This window comes from Xiphophorus maculatus, chromosome 2, assembly GCF_002775205.1.
Source record: "Xiphophorus maculatus strain JP 163 A chromosome 2, X_maculatus-5.0-male, whole genome shotgun sequence".
Lineage (NCBI taxonomy): Eukaryota > Metazoa > Chordata > Actinopteri > Cyprinodontiformes > Poeciliidae > Xiphophorus > Xiphophorus maculatus.
In genome coordinates this window covers 18640951-18661978 of record NC_036444.1, presented here as the reverse complement: position 1 = coordinate 18661978, position 21028 = coordinate 18640951, and the positions used below count along the sequence as shown (strand labels likewise).

The 21028-nt window shown below is 36.5% G+C and overlaps 1 protein-coding gene across 1 annotated transcript in view; it reads right to left on the bottom strand.

Annotated features, from left to right (window-relative positions):
• Positions 1-5180: 5180 nt before the first annotated feature.
• The window catches only part of LOC111605854 (TBC1 domain family member 8B-like), a 47141-nt gene continuing 31293 nt past the window's right edge, over positions 5181-21028 (bottom strand). Inside the window, exons 12-15 of the mRNA XM_023325027.1 lie at positions 20052-20236; positions 17760-17887; positions 15380-15649; positions 5181-5365 (exon numbers count right to left, since the gene is read on the bottom strand). Of these exons, the coding sequence (XP_023180795.1) occupies positions 5299-5365; positions 15380-15649; positions 17760-17887; positions 20052-20236 (650 nt within the window). The 3' untranslated portion in view covers positions 5181-5298. The remainder of the gene's footprint in view (positions 5366-15379; positions 15650-17759; positions 17888-20051; positions 20237-21028) is intronic.

Below are 21028 nucleotides of genomic sequence, written 5' to 3'. Positions count from 1 at the left end.
TGAGAGTTCAGCACATCACAAACAGTACAACACACGGTTGCTGGTACATCAGGTGTGAATGTGAGGCGAGGACTCAACGTTTCTGAACCGTATGGTCTTTGGTGCGGGTCAGGTAGCGAGAACAGGCCAATCCAGCCTCAGTGCATCATCTCCTGGATAAACAAAAGATAAAAGTACTTTGGGAAACTGGGATAAACTGGTTTTGTCCTCACATCACTCTAGGAGCACAGGAAGGACATCCACCGATCTATTTTAGTAATTAGTTTTCCAGTTGGGCTGGGCAGCACAAGCAGAGTGGAACAAAATCCATCACCTTCAAGCTGGTAAAAAAAAACCCAACCTGTATATAACTCTATATTTTTTCCAGAATCAGTATTAGTTATTGTATAATTATGTTTAGTAATACAAGCCTTAATGTGGTAAATATCTCTGTGCCATAATGTATTGTAATTTTCTTCATGCAAACCTACAACAAAAACCCTGCATCCTAATGCATCTTGTATGTTTCCTGACGTTCATCCATCTTCATGACAGTTGAAAACTGCAGTAATTTTCTGATAACATTGCTCCACTTATGAAGCCATCACTTACACCTTCAGGTGCCTGATCCCAATGTACTACCTCCTTGAAAATGTAATCCTTTTCCTGCATGCATACCAAATTAATTAAAAATTAAATTTCAATATTAAAACTTTCTAGTATGATTAATTAAAATCCCACATATTTACCCCTCTACATTGCAAGTTCTTCTGTCCACAGCCTTCTTCAAGTGAACCCACAAGTTTTATTTGATTTAGTTCTGGACTATAGCAACTTTAGTTTACAGTTACAATTATTTTGTTAAATTAGATAGTTTTTTTCTTCATATTCAGCATTCTAACAGACACTTGGACCTCAGGAAGGGTAGTCACTGTCACAACAATGGCTACTGGGGATCTTAAACAAAATTGATGTTTTAGGATCAAAACATCAGGTGCACCGACCCCATAAGAGTTGATGATTTCATCTACCTTGAACAGTCTAGTTCCCTTTGAGTAATCCCAGATAACGAAGATGCAACCACCATGTTTCTGTGGTAAACATATCTTTCACAATTGTAGCCATTAAAGCATCAAGTTTGGTTTCATCAAAGCAAAAAAAGCACAACCCCCCGCCCCCCAAAAAAAAAACATTGACATGGTTTTGGTAAATTTTAACCAGGGCTGGATGTATTCTTTGACAGAAAAGGCTTTTCTCTCACACCACTTGTTATCACATAAAGAAATCCTTGCAGATTTAAATTTACTTTGGTTTTTTTTGTGAATTTTGAAAAAATAAAATTTTTTAGTAAAGTCCCTTTGTCCCATACTGTTTCAGTGCTGTAGTGTGTGGTACCTTCTTATGACATAGCTTAACATTTTCCTGCTTCAACTTCTCTGCAGACTAGGGTTTTAACTAAAGAAAGCAGAGTAAAAATGTCAGAAAAACCCTCAGGTTAGATGAATTTTATTTACGGTTAAGTAGATTTCCAGCACTGAAACTGAACAACAAAAAGCCATAGCAGCTTTTTAAATGTATGTTTTAAATCTTTCAGATTTGTGTTTCTGTTGAATTGTACAGGATTAAAGGTAAGTATAATCAAAAATCTGAGATTTTAACAAGGGTGTGCACACTTGTGAGATCCACAGTGTTAGTATTAACACTTATGATATTATTTTTGACTTTTAAAGATTGTCCAAGGTTGATCGAGTCAAGAGAATCGAGACAGACTGAAACTCTGAGTTAAACAGCAACCAGGAGTCGGTACACAAATACACACACACCACCTAGTACTACCTTGACCTCACATTCCTCATTCCTGTCAAAGGCAAACAAACCTGTGTTTTCTGGAGTGGTACCAGATTAGATTGTTGGGTCAATCTTTGTTTCTTTGTATGAATGTCTTTGTCAGTGTGAGAATGATTGGAACACATTCCACTGACAATTTCTCACTGGAACATTTAATGTTCCTAGAAGGAAGGAAGAAAATAGAAGAGTTGACAGGCTGCAGCATTGTGCAAATGTGTGTGAACCCTCAAATGTATTCCCAGAGGTGGGTGCTATTGGATACGTGTGCAGATAAGTTATCAATCATTCTCTCCAAGGATTTGAGATGGGTAACAATATTCTAACATTTTCTCACACGGTGCAGCATTTGTACAGCATTCGATCATTCTTTCTGTTGGATGGATATTTCATTGTTTCTCTGCAGTTACTATAGTTGTACTTAGCCATCTAAAAGTAAGACTCACTTTAAACAATTGACTTGATATTAGCTCACTCAAGTCTCTTCACTCATAGGAAGATGTGCAAAAAAAAAACCTTGAAAAAGGAATAATGTTAGCTGTTGTTGGTTTATAATATTTGTTCTTAATGGACTCAAACAGCTTTGCTCTCCGAGTGTGAAGGTCACTGCACTAATTGCCTGGTTGAAGCTTTAAACATACACGATTTCTATTTTTATTTTAAATAAAGTTGTTGAGCACAACAGTCTTCTGCATTCTGTTTTACGTGATTGGCTGCTGTCACAATTTTATTTTCCCTTCTGGGATTAATGAAGTACACTAATACACAGTACCGTAAAGGTATTATTACAGCTCATGTGATTTTATTTTGTCCTAAAACCAAGGTGAGTTTTTAGAATACGCCAGTAAACTTATAATACCTTAATAATTATGATAAAGAGGAGGTATTTAGGGTGATTGAGCAGCTTTAGTAACTGGATGGGTGATGCCAATTAGAGCAACAGAAGGGCAGCACATCTGGCCAGAAATGCTGAGTGTATGAGAAAGAGGCAGCGCACATGGCAGGATATCCAAACCTTATCGTTATCCTAACCAACAGATGAATAGAGGGAAACAGATGTAGACTTTCCTCCATCCTGTCTGCCACTTCCTACTACAATACATCTACAGTGTCTGCATATGCGAAAAGATAGCCGTTCTCTTTTTGCTTTCACTGCCACAGTGAAAGCAAAAAGCCGAAAGTGGTGCTTTGGCCATCCATAAAACATGAACTAAAATGTCTACTATTTCATAGAGTTCATCTGCTTCTATCTGGAATGAAAGAATGTGACTGTAGATTAGCTCAACAAGGCAGATGATGGGAACGGATGGAAATCATTAACCTGCAGTTCCTGTCCGACTGTTGATTTTAAACTTTCACTGAATTTCTTTTTCATGTCTATTGCGGTTCAACAAAATTACATGCCTTGACAATAAGCGTCTGTAATATTTACATTCTGTAATGTTTAGCAATTAGCAAACAGCTCAGGGGCATTTCAGTGAGTTAAATACAAAAATTAAACTCTTACTAAACTATTGGAGTTGTCCAGGGGACTTTTAAAAGGTGTCAGCTAGAGCAGCCCATTCAGCTGTCGAAGCTTTTTGCTACTGAAGTTTTCTTAATGTGTGTCTAACTATACTTTTATTTGCAATTCCTGTAGTTTCTGAAATATTGTAGTTTCCTGGGTCATCCTTTGGATTTAAATTTATTGTCTTTTAATCACAGTCCAAAGACAAGTGGATGTAAAAAAAAGAAGAAGGAAGTATTTCTGTCTAAAGTTTTTGCTCCTATTTCTGAAAACATTTTCCGAATTATTGAAACCACAAGCAAAACAAATCCGACAGCTTTTCCTCCCTTGTGGATGCAGTAATGACACGTTACCAGCCCTAAATCCTTCATCTCTCTGCTCATCCCAAACAGCAATTTTCAGGCAGTTCTTCATGTGAAACTTCACAGAGGCCTGACATTTCTCCCGACAACAAAGCTCCTTGCAAAACAATGTAAAACAGTAAGAATGCGGCCATAGTAATTAAGCCTGGTCTTTAAATAAGCGAGTGTGCTGGTTGTGTTTGTTTTGATTTTGACATTTTAGAGGACTACCGGAAGATGTGAGCAAAGCCGAGAATTAATGTTCGCCTGAAGTCTTAACTGCTTTGCTATGTGTAAAAGTTGACTTTAAAAATAGATTATCTTTCCCGGAAATTCAGGCACAAAATCCCCACTCAAGAATTTGCATGTCTGAGTAGAAGTTTAATGTTTCTCCCAGTCTGAACACTGATTACACAATGGCATACTGAAACTTTGCAGCCAAGGTGAGTGCAGGTATGCAGCCTCCATGTCGTCCCCAGCCTTTCTGCAGATCGCCTTTGATCCTGAACTACAGGGTCAAGCCATTACAGAGTCTGAGAACATTCCACAACTTTTAATAGATCACTGCTGAGATGTTTTACATTGCAAAATCCAGAACAGTATAACTATTTTGCAGAAAAAACAAGCAACATTATTATTAATTTGCCATTTTCTAAGATAACTGAGGCCTACGTCAAATACAGAGGGAAACCTCTGATGTAAAACCATCCACAAAAACAGTGAGGACAGATTTTTTTCCCCACAAACAAAAGTCAACACTAATATATCTAGAAAGTATTCATAATGGTTCAGTTTTTCCACTTTTTGTTATATCACATTGTTTTTTTGTTCCTCAAAATTCTACACATACTGTACATACCATATTGTGACACTTGGAATAGAACGTTTTGGAGTGTTTTTTGCAAATTTATCAGAAACAGAAAACCAAGAAATCATATTTACATAAGTATTCACAAGCTTTTGTAATGAAGTTAAAAATTGAGGTGTCTCTACAACTTAAATAAAGTCCACCTGTAGTAAATTCTGCTGATTGGACTTGATTTCATTTGAAAAGGCACAGATCTGTCTTTATAAAGTCTCTGTTATTCTTGTTTAGGTTAAAACCTTCAGCGGAGAATGATTCATTGCTTCACCGTCTTTTGAGCTTTGCTTGGGACAGGAGAGTCTGTTAGGCATCCAAGACGCTCCAAGACAAGAAAAGTATTTGAAGACATCATAGCTCCCAGATATGATTTTACCAGCATTTTAAAAATCAAAGCATGCATGACAGACTGTGACATCTGTCAACATACCGTAGCAGCGGTGGATTAAATTTCATTTCTATCGTGAGTGAAGATAATTGCACTGTGCGAAAAAGCAGCGCCATCACACGCTCACTTAAAACCAACCTATGAAAAAAAGGACCATTCAGACCATTAAAAATATGAATTTTATTAACCCTTTTTGAGACAATTTAAAAAAATACATTAAAAAGTGTGTGAAGTACCAGAAAAGACAAACATGAAACAATAAATTGTTATGAAAGTGAAATTCCTGGAGAAGACAGTTTTAAACAATCAGCAGATTTACAGCTCAACAGGTTGATAAATCCCGGTTAGTACTTTCATGTTCTGCTGTTCTTAGTTTTTAAATCAACTTTGATCCTCTGGCGTTCAGGAAGGGCAAACTGGTCTGATGTCTGGATGACAATTCTCTAGAAAAAGAATCAGAATAGAGAATCATTTTAGCATATTTCCCACACTGTGATTGGTATGTTAAGGAAAATGGTTCTTGCACTTTGAGAAATGTCATGCAAAAATTTAATTTACAACATCAAGGCCCATTGCTACCTTCTCTGGACCAATGGTAGGAGAGAATTACTTTTGGAAATCAAACTCTTGACGCTCGACACTTTTAGTTTGACAGAGAGCTAAATTGCTTTCTAAGGAACACCAAGTTTCTTTATGGATTCCTGATTCCAGCTCGGACAAAAATATTACAGTAAACTATCACAGGAAAAATACTCACTGTAGCACTATGTAAATGAAACTGCACCAAGACCCATAATCTCACTCAGCCTATGGCAATTTTCTCATCACTCAAACTACTCAAGTCCAAACAAACCACAAAGATTAATGTTTACCCCACAGCAGACATATTCCAGATTTGAATATCATTAAAAAGTTATTTCAGTAGCTCAGTAATTTTTTTAATTCAAATTATTATATACTTGTATGTAACATTCAGCACACAGAGTAATATATTTTACTTCTTCAATTTGATAACTATTTATTATTGATAATATAATTACCACAGATAAGCCATTTTACATTTTCTACCATCTATCACTATCTTTAATTTTTCAGTTCTCCTTTTGGGTGCCAGTGTAACATCTTCAACAGATAGTTTGATGATTAGAGCTTCCTGTACAGAAAACTGCAAAACTAATATTTGTTTTTATATACACCTTGATGTTCGATTTTACTTAAAATCAGAAGCAGTAGAACGGGGGCTGCAAGGAGTGTTTTACTTTTGCCTGTGCCATGCACGCTACGAGCTCAGAAATGCTCAGATTAAAACATCAGTGTGTTTGAGAATGAAGTTGTGGTGAAAGCATTTATTGTTTAAATGTGGGAAATGTTTTTTAGTCTGCATCTTTGAGCCAGTTCTTTCAGCCTCATTTGTTGCAGAGCATAAAGAGTAATTAGTATGAGCAGGTTAGCCATGGCGGCTTTAGTCTACATGTGGTAACAGGCAGAACAAATCTGACACAAAACAGCCATTTAGTATGACCAGCGTTGTGGTTTTACTAAAGACCAACTCCACAGTAAAGGGTTCCCTGACACTGGCTCCGCATTATAACTCATATAAGCAAGTCTTTGCAGACTTAAACGCCCCTTCTAAGCACCAATGAACTGGGCTTATTCATTTTACCTGACATGAGTACAAAATGAAAGAAAGAAAAGAGAGTACTGTCAGTGCATACAAATACAACAGCAGCATAGAACTTGGCAGTCTCACAGCTCCATGCTTTTCAAGACTCCTTCCATTTTCTAACAGTCCCTAGTGGGGTCAGGAGGAGTGCTGGTGCCGATCTCCAGCAAACATCTAAGGCGAGAGGCGGGGTACACCCTGGACAGGTCGCCAGTCTGTTGCAGGGCAACACAGAGACAGACAGGATGAACAACCATGCAAATTTAGAGAAACCAATTAAACAGTCGCTGGACTGTGGGAGGAAGCCGGAGTACCCAGAGAGAACCCACGCATGCACAGGGAGAACATGCAAACTCCATGCAGAAAGACCCCGGGCCGGGAAGTGAACCCAGGACCTTCTTGCTGCAAGGCAACAGTGCTACCAACTGCGCCACTGTACCTTTTCAAGACTCGAAACGTCAAAAGTCTGACTACATTTGTCCTCACAGTCATTTTTGATTAATAAAAACATTAGCGAAATGTTCCTTTTAGTAACTTGACTTAGTGAAACGCATTAAATAGATTAATTGCCCACAACGATATTTTCAAGCCTTCACTTTGGTTAATGAAGATTTTCTGCTTACAGGTAATGAAAACATTTAAGATTAAAATATATTGAATATGACTAAATACACAAAGGTTCACTATAAATGTCCTGCCCATTTTTGTTAGAGGTCAGGTTTGAAGAATGAAATCTAAAAAACAAAAACGTGGATATATGAATGGATGCAGACAGCAATATAATGTCTGAAAATGTAAAAAAATAAAAAATTCTAAAATATTAAACAACCCTTGTCCTTACTAGAACTGAGCATGGTGAACGTACAAAACAGAAGGAAATAAAGCCCGGATTTATCTTTAGTCTGTTAAGATGTCTGTGACTGCTCCAAGTGACCTACTTTAATCATCCGTTTTAGACAACACATCCTCTGCACTCAAGTTAAAACAGTAAGAGTAAATGGACTGAGTTTGTTTAGTTCTTGTCTAGACATACTGACCAATGAAAGCACTCTTCACACTGAGGAACAGTCATGCCACATACATGTTTAAGAAATAATACAAAAATATCAGAAAAACACAAATGTTTGACAAAAAGAAGCAGAATTTCTCAAAATGTAAAAGCTTTAATAAATATTTCTTGGAACAGCTGGGAAAATTAATAAAACGTTTTGATTTCAAAACTGATAGAAATCTTATATCGCATCGTTAGCATGATTTAAAGTGCTTTTAAAGAGATAAAGTACCAGAGTAACTAGAGTTTTCTCTGACAGAGCATTCATGTTGCTTTCACCAAAACTCTAACACTGTCACCTGACAAAACTTTGAAGTGCTGTTTGCTCTTTTAACAGTTTTACCACTCTCTAGTGACCTCTGACACCAACAGGAAATTTTCTTTTTTCAGACTATCTTCGGTTAATTCAAGAGTTGATGAAAATCTCAGCTGATCAGTGGTTTGTGAAACACTCCCATCAGACCAACAGTTTCACACATTTAAAGACCCTTATGTTCTCCCTTTTTCTCTATTCTGACGCTCATTTTGAATTTCCACAAATCCTCTAGACCCCTTCCCTTCCAGAAGCTGAAAACACACATATAACTGAGCCACTGTTTGTGCTAACAAGCAACTGAATAGGTGTAACTAATAAAGTAGCCTATAAGTTCTAAACACAAATCTGCATCACTAGATTAACTTTATGAATTATAGAGCCAGTTTACAATACCTCCTGTTCACTACAGAGCATTTGTAAACATCATTCATCTGTGCCAATATCAGCTACCCATTTTAGTTGCATTTGGTAATGATATATTAACTGTGCCTACTGAACAGTGTTATCCAACATAAATGGTAATTGATTTTAAAATATAAGATGACAAAACTATTTTACTGCCAAACAAACAAACAAACAAACCATTCTGTATAGGTTTGAAGACAATGACTTAAGGTAGGGGCAAAGCTCAAACAAGTGTGGTGGGAGGAAGGAAAAGTGAGATAAAGAAGAACACCCACCTTCAGCAATGGTTTGACTTAAAAATACTGTTTGGTGATAAAACCAGCCAATAACTTACTGTTGCATCTGGTCAGTGCTTCCTTTCTTTGTATGGCTGATTATTTTTACCAACAAATGTCTTTTTGACAACTTGGTGACGGGCTCTATCTTTCCAAAACAGAGACAATAGACTTAGTCATACATCACCAACCTTTACAGCACCATCTCCCCCCATCCTGTCCTCAGCAGGTGTTCGCATAACAGTATCAGATACAATCTAACATATGGGCAAAGGAGGTAGTGGGAAGTTACTAAAGAACTCTAGCATGACTGTTTATTTAAAACACAAGGAGCATAAGATCAGGGTAAGCATTCAGGGCTTCTCAAACACAAAGTTTTCCCTTCTCACCGTTCAGAGAATGTGAAAATAGTACTAGCAAGATGCAAGAAACCACTTTCAGTCCACAAACATGAAATACATACACTCTACAAATGCAAATTTCTGCTGGAAGGTCACATACATCCCAGGAGTTTCAGACTTGTTCAGTTTTCAACATTCAATAAACTTTCACTTGAGAAAACTAATTTACATTTTATGATGGTTATTTTGTACACAATGCATTTGTTATTTATCATATACAAGAGACAACCTTTCTTTTAAGATTATTGGGTTTTGGGATTTCAAATAAACGTTAATCTTTGTTTCTGTGTACTGTGAAATGTAATTATTTCCATTTCATCCATAAAAATAATAAAAAATAAACAAAACAATTTTGCAGCAATATATATATTTTTTACCTTAAGACAGAAAATGGTCAAACTGAAACATTCCTGAATGATTTTATATTTTAGTAAATTGAATTAATGTACATTTATAAGCATCAAATGTAGCAACATAAAATCTAAAAGATAACAGATTAATAAAATTGTTGCTAAAAAAAATACATTCTAGAGAAAAGACTAAATAAACGTAAATTAAAATTTGCTGTCTAAGCTAAACTACATTTAAAACTGAGCCAGGCCTCGGCAAGCTGCACATCCATGCTGGTGTAGAAAACAGCTTAAAAAGGGTCAAACATGCTGAGAAAAGAGAAAAAAAAGATGACAAGAAATATGACCATGTAAAAAATAAATACCTCTACACTCCCTGGGCACCAGAGGACTTACAGTGTCTATTGTCCTTTTTTCGCCAAACTCCATTTCCTTTTATATTTCTAACCTCCAAGTGTTAGCATTACAGTCATTAACTGTGACCTTTTCCATTCACTGCACAGAGTTTCATTCAAACAAAACCTTTTCAGGATGATTGAAGATGGGCAATGTCTTATGACACGTTTCTAGGCAACATCTTACAAGCAATACTTTTTCTATTTTTCAATAAGGAATGACACATACCTTGTCACCTTGGGAGAAAAAAATGATAACTGTTACTCAAAGTAATTTATGGCCCACAAATCCAATCTACCTTCTGTGTACAGCTAGCATGAGTGGGACCCTTTTTCTATTTAGCTACAAGACATTTTTTCTGTGCTTCATTCAGAGATTTGTTACTTTTTACTACTTTCAAGATGGACACAAAGGTGTGGATAGAAAGTAATTAACTGCAATATTTTATACTAGCTTTAATAGGCCTTTCTCATAACTGGAAGTAACGTCTCCTGATGTTGGGGCACTTTCTGTTTTTGATAATCTATGCAAGTACACTAAGGAAAAATTTATTTTTTCAAAATCTTTGCTTAATTTGCCATCCTTTTCATTTGATGATGAGGACGCAATCACAGTGGTGGATTTGCAAACCAATAAACTACTCACAGATATCAAGGTAAGAAAAGACGTAGCTTAGCATACCAACCGCTAGGTACAAGATAAGTAAATATAACCATCATAATAAAGAAGTCTAATTTAGTGTGCTAAATTATTTGGAATATTTGAAGGAGACATGGCATAAACTTTTAAGTTATATTAGCATTCTGATATGTTTGCCATTGCAATTTGTGAAAGAAAACATGCTAGATGTTAGTTATGAGACGCTAGATGATGCTTGATACTTGATGCAAAAGCAACATAAGTTAAAAAATCGTTCTGCGAAAAGGTGCCAAAATGTGGAAATCATTTCAGATTTAATTTTCTTATTATTTTGAATAACATTTAATTTGAGCAAAATCTTATAGCTAAACAGAATCTTCAGGAAATTTAGTAAATAAGTTTTGTATTTCTTCTTCACATAGCTAGCTCTGTTGCTTCTGCCAGGCTCTGAAATGCTAGAGGCAGAGTCTTTGATCAAACAAACACTGAGGTGTGGGATATCAGTGGGACTCTTTCTTTCTCCCCTTTTCACTTGAGTGTGACCTGCAGAATCTTGGTATTCACATTGTTAAAAGTTAGTACAGCTGAAGCCAGCTGAAACACACACCAAACAACAGCCGGGAATTGCTGGGAATCTGGAATGATGTCATAAATAAAAGACTAGAATGGTGTAGGGTTACAGGGGAATAGTAATCTGCAGACAGTGCAGAGGGTGCCGGGGCATTTTGCTAAAAGGTTAAATCAGCAAAAAGTGGATCCATTATTACATCATAACAATATTAGCAATTAAAGTGATCATATTTCAAACCAGCTTAGTGTGCCATCATGGAGTTTAATTGTGTTTGTCAAAGGACCAACCAGAAAACTAAGATTGATACCTCAAGCTTTTAGATGGAATAATGGGAGACTGAGGACATGTGATGTCCCTTCCATTAAATCTGCCCTTGAAGAGAAAAACAGGGCAATCATTTTGAGCACATTTAAAAAAGAAAAAGCTGAACTGATGATCTACAGTAGTTTTTTTCCCCTGCTCTTTTTACTGCTCTTCAAACTAGAATACTTTATGTGGATGGATTTTTTTCTCAAGACTACAGTGGCGAAAGCAACAAATAGCTTTTTAAGGGAGGCATGTGACACTCATGTTTATTAAACATACATGCTGACGGGCAACAGAAAGTTGACAATTTTTAATTTCCTGTGGAACATCCCTGGACAGGGATTCTCATATCACTCATATTAGAAACCCCCACTGACAGCAACTACCAAAGTTGTCAGCTGTGACTCTGAATCTGTAAACTTAACTAAAACATTGTGTGATTCATTCTGACTCTACCTTAAATAACAGGACACAATGATTATAGTGATACTTGATTGGCTTGGATTTGTGCAGATGGGTCCCTTTTGTTTGTCTTGGCACCAAACACTATTTTCACTGCTGCTTTGCTTCTTTGCATAGAATTTGTTCTGTCTGTGTTTGATCACTCATCCATCCTGTAACCTCTCAACACTCTTACATAACACCACAACAGACAAACAAGGACAGGAGTGTGGTGAATATATGTTTCTCAAGAACAACATAGTTAGCAATACGCCGTTCTCCACTGCTTGAAGGATAAACACAAAAGCAAATTAATAAGTGTGCCATAAAACATGTGAACACAACCAGATTCCCCAGGTGGGAGGGGAAGAGAAGTGAACACGACAGTGGCTCCCACACTGCTCAGCATACGACCCACAGCACAGAAGGATCAGATGACAAGCCTCAGCCGACAAACACACGCCAAGCTTGATGCACTTTTTTTTTTTTTTTTTTCAGCTAGTCCCCTTCTGGCAGAGAGCAGAGTCACGTGTGCACTGCCGCTATTTTGTGGGGAACATTCTGCCTAATTAGGTTAAGCTTCTGCATTTTAATTGCAGTCCTCATAAACAGCGGTTATGACTTTAACCCCCTCGCTGGATACAGCTCATTTGCAGCTTTTCATCCCTTAACCTTTGTTGGCATTAATAACACACCAGCATCTCTTAGTTAAATAATTACTACATCCTAAATAATGTTTTGTATTGCGCTTGTAAAATGAAAGAATAATAAAAGTCCAACATGTTTTGGTATGTCATCTGAGGTGTGCCTTAATTTTAATTTATATACAGACACGCAGCTTCCATGAAAAAAATGCAAAAAGAACCCAGTGCATTTAAAAGAATATTACAAATTCATTCTGACCAACTACAACATAGAACACATAATCATTATATATCCAACATAAAACTAACCTGATGCAATTATAGCAATGGGAAAATGTGCTTAAACATGGAACAGCCTGTTCAAATATGACTGCCAAATAACTGGTTGAGCTAGTTACCTGGCACTTTTGTTAATTTATGAGTTGCTTGCGTTGAAAACATGCTATCCTGCTTGCTGTTCTACTAAATACTTTCCTGAAAGAGGACAGATGGATGAGCATTTAACTTTGTCAAAACTGACAGTGAAACACGAACAATAAATCTAGTGATCGTTGTGCAAGTTTAGGCACTTATCCCAATCCATTTTCACTGTATCCGACAGGATACAATCAGGTTACTTGGGTAGAAAAGTATGCCAGAAAACGGTGATGGGAGAGGTAGCATTATACCTGAGCCATCAAGGAAGATCTCTGTGAAAAAGAACCTAGAACATGGGATGGGTGGAAATTTCTCAGCATTACTTTTCAGAAAACTCAGAATAAACAATAAATTATGTTCATTTTAACTGTAATAGTTTTACAGCGTCCAGCTTGTCTACAGAGACAAAGGCGCCAATTCTACTGCTAATATAGTGTTTTAGGAGCTTGAAGAGTTGGTTGAACTTATTTACTGCTGTTATGTTCTAAAGCACAAATGAAACCAAAAGACACCCATAAAGGAACATAAATTATTTAGAGATTTTAAACAAATCACTGCTGTGTTTGTATGTCCTGCTGGGACACATTTTTTAGGCTTGATTTAATAGACATCCATTATCACGGACCTTTGCTGCATGTTTCCCAGCTTGGTATCGTTAAGGATGGTCAGTCAAAATAATGTTTATTAATTGAAATGGTGGCACCACAATGCATTTAAAGCAATAAGTAGATTTTAAATTGTTACTTCTGTGCAGCGACTTCCTGGAAAATTCTTGAACAGGACATAATGTTCAGAAGGTGTGTAGCTCACCAAACAGGAAATTACAAGTTTATTTTTGTGCTGCAGTGTTCCCGCCCTGCTTAGGTGTATGAGTCAAAAACTCAACAGGAGGCATTTCACTTTCCAGAATTTGTGAGTCTGTCAGTCACACAAATTCATTTCATATTTGAAAACTAGAAACGCAACAATTTGTTTCCAGCTGTTACATCGCTAGTCCATAGCAGCACATATCATAAGAAAACCATGGTTACTAACAGATTTGTTGTATTTGCACCATTTATTTATGGTCTTATTCAGTAAATTAAAATTTTTTGACATGCTTTCTGGAAAAAATAAGTCAATTAATTAAAAAGAAGCTTTGACACCTTTTCTAGACAAAACAAAATAAGATTTTACTATAATATGCAAATTCAGAACTAATCTTATTTTTAAATTCCTTTCATTAGAAAAAAAAAACTCTTCAAGTTGTGCCCTTACCTTTTTGTTGTTCTCAATTGATGACTTAATCTAGAGATGATTGATCTGATCAATTGACCAACAATTAATTGATTAGTGGCCATTTTCCTAAAAATCTGAGTTTTCTCTTGTACCAAGAGGGTTGTCCTCTAAGACGGATGGCTTGTTACAATATGCTAAATAAAAAAACAAAAAACAAAAAAAACGAGCACGTCAATATATTTTGACAAGTTTTTTGCGTCAGGAATGTATGAAAACTTGTTTTCCCACACATTATTAAACTTCAGACATATTTATGAAATACAACAAAAGAGGAACCCCCTTAGGTTGTTGAATAAAAATAACAAAATATGTGACACACATAACCCTTAACCTAGTTTACAACAAATAATTTATATTAGTGTCAGCCCTCTAATTACCTCTCCTGGAGTCTAACAGTTTAAAGGAAGTTTAGAGGAGGAAAACAGATTTTTGATGTGAGGGATTACAGTCTGAAAAACAAGCCCCCTTCCAATAACCAAAGCCTCAAACAGGATTGATTGAGGATTACAAGCTGCTCATTTGATTGTGGGAAACCTGATAAACTCTGATGTGGCTGCCTCTGCTTACCATACAGACTTTAACTCTGACCACAGCTTCATCTATCAATAAAATAAAAAGTTTTACTCTGCAAGTTTGAGCTTTTTAATGACCATTTAGGTCTTCCCAGCCTCTTATAAGCAGGGGTGGTTTGGAAAATCATGACTATTAGAATTAAACTATGCAGTATTGGCATGTTTAACATGTCCTAAAACGTTGCTGTTTTGGTATACATATCTTTCTAGAGAAATTGTCGATGAGTGTAAAAGCAAGTTTCCATACTGATTCTTAAACCTTCTTCCTAACATCAAAGTATTGAGGTCAGGCTACAGTCTGTGGTATATGGTTTCATATAAACCTTTGTTAAAGTCAAGTCAGCATGTTGTAGTATACTGCGCATTCAATAAATGTCTTCATTGGATAAATAACTTACTCCCCAAAGGAATAAGAATTGACTGCAGGGTCATGTCCAGCAGAAATAAACTTTTTCTTAGAGTTCTTGTTGTTCATTGTATGGAATATAAGAAAACACAGAGCTAAGTTTAGGGTTAAGGTGATTTATTTTGCTTGTTGTTGGGAATTTGCAACACAAGTGGCTGCAACCTTTCTTCAAACTCTTAGGCTTATTTTTATACTTGAAATAAAATTGAAAGAATTTAAAAATCCTATAGCAAAAAGACATCATGTCTCCTTCGTTTTCCCTGAGTGTAGAACAGCTTTCAATATTTAAAGCTACTCGACAAGCAAAAGTAACTTGTTAATCTTACCTGATGAGAGCTGCATTGATTGTTTCATGGGGTTCTCCACTTTGAGAAGCATTGGTGGACTGGGGACTTGAAGGAGTGGGGGAGGAAGACCGAGGCAGGGTGGAGGAGAGAATCGCACTGGAGTTAGGATTCTGGTCCACTGAGCTCTTCTCATTTTGAGGAAGACGACGAGATTTTGCTCTGGCATGAAGATGGATGGTGTGGTTGCTACGACGATGAGCCACTTTGCCAACAGACCCTGTACCAGATCTCTTAAAGGTTTGCTGATATCTTTAAACAGAAGCACAAAGAGTAGGTTTACATGAGCTCCCAAATGTTTGTTCACCAACTGAAATTTAGATTAATACATACAATAATAATTTTTGCTTTAAAATTCCCCATGAAAAAAAAAGAAAAGATTTCTCTAAAAATGACAAATTTCAAGCTCATTGCAAGACACCCGGGAGTAAAAATGGATGGCATATTCTTCAACTCCATGATGACAGAAACACGTAAAATTGTCAGACTTTCCTTTCTGTCATTGAAATGTTGCAGTCAAGCCTGGTGAGTTTTAACATTTTGGACTCAATCATCTGTGTCAGATATGGGCAGAAAAGCAGCAGAAAGCCCAACAAGCCACATAGATTATTGGAATGCAGGACATGAATGCATAGATCTTGAAATTCAAGAATTTTTGGTTTTAAAAACTTTTGGAAAAACTATTGTCTTAATCATTTGAGTGTTGTGTTGAGATGAACCTGGCAGGTAAAGTGTCCCAATATTGTTGGGTCTTTTCTTTTAATTATTGTGAGACTGTAAGAGCTGCTGTCAATTAACTGTTAAAATGACCTTTTTGTGGTTTGCTTGAATTAAATGTAAACATACTGTAAATTACTTTTATTTTCTGATGTTATTTTTATGTACTGGAAAGAACTATCAGTCAAGTTAAAATATTACACCACTTCACACAAAGGAAGCTATGGCAAAACAGTGGTGGGCAAATTCATTAAATGCAGTTTTGCTACAATTATGAGTCTTTACAATGCAGAGCAGTCAAACATTTATCATAATTTCTGAACCCTCACATGGTCTTTTTAAGTCACTGACATTCTTTTAAAAGTTGAAGCAAGTTGAGGATTGTCCTGTTGCCTCCTCTTGTCTACAACTAATTTGCCACCAAATAACAATAATCCCTTTTGTGACCCCTGATGACCCACCGCATGCTTCAAATAGCCTGATCCACTCGACACAAGGAGCAAAGCTGCTAGGAATTACAAGCATTCTTGAAACATGGGTGCAAATATGTGCATACATACACATACGGGAGGATGCACAGATAAATACAAACACACAAACCACCAAAAAGGTACCAAATGTTTCTGCTGTCTGCCGTGTGCTGACAGGACAAAAGGAGCAGTATTACAATGAGAAGATTAGAGGACTATTGAGAAATTCTGAATGTGGCTGGGAGCTGACCTGCTTCATCATGAAGAAACAAAAACAGGAAGACTTTGTGGAATAGCAGAAATTTTTAACATTACTGAAATAGGTTCCAGGCCTCCAAGAATATCATATAAATCAGCCCTTCAATAAGCGTGCATCTCCATATGTAGCGAGCCTGATATGCAAGCAAAAAGCTGCAAAGTGTGTATCGTGTGTGCGTGACAATCAAAGAAACATTAAATGAAAATAAATTTACTGGAAACCAACAGATCATGAAGGATTTGCATGTTTTTATTTGCAAATGTGTGTCTGTGCTGCCATTTTCCAGATAATTTGACAAAAATTAGAAAACAATATAAAAATGTTTATTGAATAATTCAAAGTTAATGTATAGAACTTGGTTTTATATAAGCCTCTGTTGTTATGATGTTCTGATCAGTGGCAGGCTGACCAACAAAACCTGGAAAAGATGAACTCTTAACTCAGATTTAATCTGAGGCTACATCACAGAGAAAACGTGATTTACAGCCCTTATAGCTAAAGGGAAAAAGCATACAGTATATTGTGTGAATCAAGATTGAGCTACTTCAGTGAGAAATAAAAAACGTTAACAATGAAAAGTGAGACAGTCAGATAAATTATAGCTAGTGCAATTAAAAGGATCATAAAATGTTGAGAAAACGATTTATGGCATCATAAACATTAAATGAGCATGAACTTCAGAAAGCTTTACTATATGTTTCATGCGCTCGATAATTCTCGTCTAGCCCATATTTTTTCAAATGCAACATCCACATATGTAGAAAACAGCAGAGTACTGCTGAAATATGCTGGTACTTAGGAGTACTATGTAACTTCTAAACCCAAAGTCAAATAAGAATAATGCTTTCATCAGTATATTGAAAATAAGTAGCAGCAAATTAGTTGTTTCAAGCTTGAAAAAATTGAATGTTCTAACCTTTCACTTTTCCCACAGCCAGCAAGTTTTTTCCCAGTAACAGGGGCTACAGCCACCTCTCCACCACTCCCTTGTCCTTCAGGCTGGTTGGTACTACTTTTCTGCTTGCTCTGCCTTTTCAATCTCACCTAAAAAAAAAGACAAAACCCCCCCAAAAAACTGGAATAAATCCCATATTGTTAAAGACAGAAATATTGGGATGCTCAATATTCATTAATTCTGGCAAAATGAAATGTATCAATTTCCTCCTTGTGTTTATTGTTGTTTTAAGCCTGTAACTCTGAGGTTAAGAGTCTCTTTGAATGGTTTGTGTAACTAAATACTGACAGAAGCACAAATCCATTAGAAACAGTTATATTTGAAAAGTGTATTAAAACCGCACATATGTCATTGATTATTTTGTCGTATTTAACAACTTATGTAGTTTCACTGGCAGCCAACACAAATTAGTCTCTTGTTATGACTTTTGTTTTTTCCAATTCCAGATCATGCAAACTAAATCTAAATCCCCCAACAAAGGAAGAAATCTATGATCAACTTCTAGACCACCATGCGATTCTAAAGGGCAATCACAGCCACAGTTTACAAGTTTGTAACAAAATAATTATATAAACACTTGGTTCCATACACTGATAATCCTTTGAGTAGCAAGCTGAAGTATCAAAGTGCATTTTCTGGGGGCTGAACTTAGAAAGACCTTGCAAAGCAACCAATTTATGTGGTAATTAGTGGCATTTCATAATATTGCTGCACATGCAGCATCTTCGACCCCGGCCTGATCTGAATGGTTGAGGAAAACAGTGTTATTACTCTGATGCCATTAAACTATAATGAATTCAGGGATAGTTTTAAAAAAATAATTTTAGACCCATAGCAACTAGCTTTAGCAAATCACAATCATTGTATAACTACAAAATTTTAAATTACTTGTTTTTCAGGAGCAAGTATTCTCCAACACTTGTAGTTTTATAATCATAAGCCCCTTGTTGTCAAATATTAGGAAAGATCAGCTCAATAATGGGATAAGCCGTGTTGTGTCAAAATGTTTTAAGTCACATGCTAACTTTGTGCGATTTTCTCACTCAAGCCTGTTTTGGCTTAAGCTCAAGGCATTAGACCCTAAATTGAGCTGAGTCTTTAAAAAAATGCATTTGGCTGACTCCTCTGAAGATCAGAATCAATTCAAGAGCTAAAAATAGTCTTTACCGTTAAGGAAAGAGATTTTAATAAAGTCTCGGAAAGCCAGAGGAGAAGGAAACATCCTTCCTGGGAAATTAGACCAAAAGCCACACCCTATAAAGCAGATGTTGAAGAACAACATTGTTAACCTACGCACCTGCAGGCCACTTTATTAGGTACAGAGTGAGGAAGAAAGGAGATTTAAAGTCAGTATAAACTTCACATGGTTATTGATGCCAGACAAAGTGGTCTGGGTGTTTCAGAAGCCACTGATTTACTGGCACTTTCACACAACACCATCTCTTAGGTTTACAAAAAGAAAAGGAATATATCAAATGTGGATGAAAACGCCTTGTTGATGTCAGTGGAGATAAGGCAGACTGGTTTGAGATGATAGAAAGGTAACAGTAAATAATATAACCATTTGTTGTAACCAATCTCACAATGTGTGAAACCTTAAAGCAGATTGGCAGAGCTGCTGAGCAGCACAATGGGTACCACTCCTTACAGCCAGGAATGGGAAACTGAAGCTACAAATCACACAAAATCACCTGAATTGGTTTTGGAAAAAAATTGTCTGGCCTAATGAGACTCAGTTTTTAATGCAAATATTCAAAGTATTGAATAGAAAAGTAAAAGCAGCAATCCATTCAGCCTCATTTCAACTGTTCAAGCAAGTGGCCGTGGTCCAACGGTGAGGAGTATATTTTGCTGTAAGGAGCTAAGGCAGTTCTAAACACAGTTATATTGGCTTTGCTAAATAAGCTTTTGATTAATTAAAAATAAAAAAGAAGCCAAGAGGGTACAGCAAACTGGTTTGGTACAAACACTAGTAATGGTGTTACTTGGAGTGTCCAACACCTCTGATATTCCTATTAATACATCACGGTTTTTTAATGTAAGGAAAAATAAAAATAAATAAATCACAAAAGCAATATCCAGTTGAAAGGTTTTGTGCTTTGTTACTTTTTCATGGTGATTGTGATGACAAATGAGGCAAACAGTCTAGTTCTTGTTTTTATGCAGAGTTAAGCAAATTGTCTGCTTGCTGCATTGTTGTACTGACCAAGCAGATAAAAACTAAACAATGAGATGCATGGATAATATTTTTACCTGAGCTTGTGTAAATGAAGCTGAGGCTCGACTCCGGAATACGTGCCCAGGACTCCGGTGTCTCGGCACAGCCAGTGTTTGTGAACACTTCTCCTCAACTCCCTGTCGACCCAAAGGGCTGAGAAGGTGCCGGTGCACCATGCGCATCACACGGGTCATTAAACTCACACCCTCTGGAACTGTGTCTGCATGTGGAAGCACCATAGTTTGTTATTTATCAAAATGCGTTCAGTTTATTTAGGTTCTCCACCATTACAAAGCTTTTGAGTTGCAGGAATCTAAACTGTAGGAAATCTAACTGAGGAATAATATTTGTTTCATTTCCCAAACATTTATTGTTGAGCATCTATTAGCTACAGTGAACGACAACAACAGTCCAATGCAAAGTTAGTTTCACAAAACAACTTATCATTCCACCACAGAATAACCCCCACTGACTCGGTGAGTGTACAGTACACGTACTTTGGTGTGTGAATATGTCCTTGTTGTACACAAATGAATGTTATCAGTTCCTCACCATATTTACACAGGGGGGAAGAATCTGTCTGCTTAGGCAAGCTGTGAACACAAAGACTCACTTGTCCTGTCCCTGATGCACACAGTCACAGTCATGGACTCTACAGCTTATATCTCCTGTTTATGTTGAGGAATATTTAAGCCACCACTTTTAGTAAGGAAGCTAAGATCTGGTGCTTCCCCCCATCTTAACTGATAACAGCAAACTGGTACCGAGACTGGATTGTGATTTATTTGGTTTTCTTTAAGGATCATCTTTCTTGAGATTGAATACTACTGCACTGCAATCCCTGTCATATTCAAGCTCAAGAGGGTTTAATAGTAGCTTTAGGTTTGTATTGGATATAGATCTAGAAAACATGCAATAAAGCCAAAAGTGTTTCTAACCATAAATTCAAAAAATATGCTTAATATTAGTAATTTTGTATCAAATAAAAAAAATAAAAGCCAGAGTCCTAAGC